A 2128-nucleotide genomic window follows, 5' to 3' on the forward strand; every position below is an offset into this window, starting at 1 on the left:
CAAATGTTATCTTCTTTCCCGGTTCCTCCCTGCTTGCCAGGAAACCTTCTATCTCCCCCTGCTTATATGAGGGTGTTCCCCTACCCACCCACCCATTCCTGCCCACTGTGGGATGTTTTAAGTTGCCTCATACGCAGATATTCTGCTTCTGATCTACTTTGGGACAATAACTTATAAATACTTAGGTTTGGGGAGTTGAACAGTAGAATTCAAAATTGCCAGAGCAATTTAAAAGCAGGCATTCTTTTTTTTTTTTTTTTTTAATTCCCTTTACATCCCTTTTACTGCCAGTTCCTGATCACACCCTCCCACAATGCATTTGATATAACTGCAAATATGTAAGCATGGACTCATGATATGAGAAAAATACATAAAAACTGGATATTCAGATGCAAGGCAGGATACAAAATGGGAGAGAAGTGCTGGCAGAGAATTTTGAAAGCTGTGCTACTCTACAGGGTATGAGAGATATGAGTCGGGGAGAATGGGAGGGGGGAAGTGAAGTGTCTTACTCTGGTTTGGGTGAAAAGACAGCACACTAGTTTGTAATAACTAGAGAAAGTCTTTGATATGGCATTCTCTAAAGCCATCTGAAAAAGTAGAATTGCCTTTCATGTTAATTGAGGGGGCATTAGTCTTTAAACCGTACTCTGCTTCTATGCATTAAGATAGTTTTCTAGCTCCTCCCAAAAAGAAACATAGGCAGTAATCTCCAGGACTGTTAGTTTTTTTTTTTCATTTCCTTTAAAAAGCAACAATACTTTCAAATGTAAGTTTCAGCACTTTGTGCCAGAATAAACATACCATTCTATAGAATATTCCCACTTCCATTCAGCTGTCTGTGTGATAACACTGAAGCTTTAACTCAAAGGTAGAATTCAGCTCTGAGGTCACCACTCCACAGTAGCAGAAGCACATCTCTATGTTTCTCATATCACTTAACTCTGACAGTTATAGGACTTTAGTGGATTCATTTCCCATTGTTGCTGGCAAAGCTTTTGATTGCCTCTCTGTTTTAACTGTCTTGACGTATTAGTGTTTTTCTTTTTATTACTTCCCATTAGGTGTTTGCCAAACTACTGTGAACATGGAGGACAATGTGACCAAACCTGGACTACCTTCTACTGCAACTGCAGTGACACTGGTTACACTGGAGCCACCTGCCATGACTGTGAGTATATACAGTGTGCCCAGAGTATATGGGCACAACTCCAGGAATACAGTGTAGGGACCCTGACAATTTTCCATGGTCTGCTCACTGTTTATTCCTTTAGCATGAATTATCAGATAAGATGCAATATCTCAAATACTGAGACAGGCAGAAGAAAAGCAAAGAGACAAGGCATGATTTATGGAATTTATGAGAAGAGGAAAAAGTGAAGTTAGATATGTGCTAAAGTGAGAGAGAATGGAACTACATGTATATAGGGAGCTGTGCAACAAATGGAATTATGAGTTGTACTGTTGCAACATGTAATTCTATATACATCACTGGTCCAAGTGATAAGCAGCATGATGTCATAGTTATTTTCCTACTGCTATGATAAAAAAACACTCTGACCAAAACAACTTAATAGAGAAGAGATTTATTTGGGTTTGCAGGTCCAGAAGGGTATGAATCATCATAAAGGAGGAAGACATGGCAACACATAGGGAAGGCATGGTAGAAAGAATAGAAATCCTAACATATTATATTTTATTCACACTGAGGAAACAGAATAAATAGGAAATGAAACGAAATTATACAGCTTCAATTCCTGCCCCCAGTGACCTTCATTGAGGTTCTACCCCCTAAAGATTTTGCTACCTTTCTAAACAGCACCAGGAGCCAGAAACCAATGTTAAAACAAATTTATTGGAGACAACACAAACTCCCTCACATTGGCAGGTCATCTTACTCACACTGTCCTCATTATGTCAGAGGTGACTTCATCTGAATATTGGCCATAGGATGGAAATACATGATGCTGAAATAAGACTATGTTTTATTTAAACACTTCTCCTGAAAATGTGTATAAGTATTAATCTGCTCACATTCTTTTTTTTTTTGATTTTTAATATTTTTATTACATATTTTCNTCAATTACATTTCCAATGCTATCCCAAAAGTCCCCCATAGCGCCCCCCA

At 38.4% G+C, this 2128-nt stretch overlaps 1 protein-coding gene across 4 annotated transcripts in view; it reads left to right on the forward strand.

Annotated features, from left to right (window-relative positions):
• Positions 1-2128, forward strand: part of Cntnap5 (contactin associated protein like 5) — an 893594-nt gene that overhangs the window by 534769 nt on the left and 356697 nt on the right. For all 4 annotated transcript variants that reach the window (XM_029481690.1, XM_029481704.1, XM_029481709.1 and 1 more), the window contains one exon: positions 1065-1171. In XM_029481690.1, coding sequence (XP_029337550.1) covers positions 1065-1171 — 107 coding nt within the window. The remainder of the gene's footprint in view (positions 1-1064; positions 1172-2128) is intronic.

Source organism: Mus caroli, chromosome 1 (assembly GCF_900094665.2).
Source record: "Mus caroli chromosome 1, CAROLI_EIJ_v1.1, whole genome shotgun sequence".
NCBI classification, from domain to species: domain Eukaryota; kingdom Metazoa; phylum Chordata; class Mammalia; order Rodentia; family Muridae; genus Mus; species Mus caroli.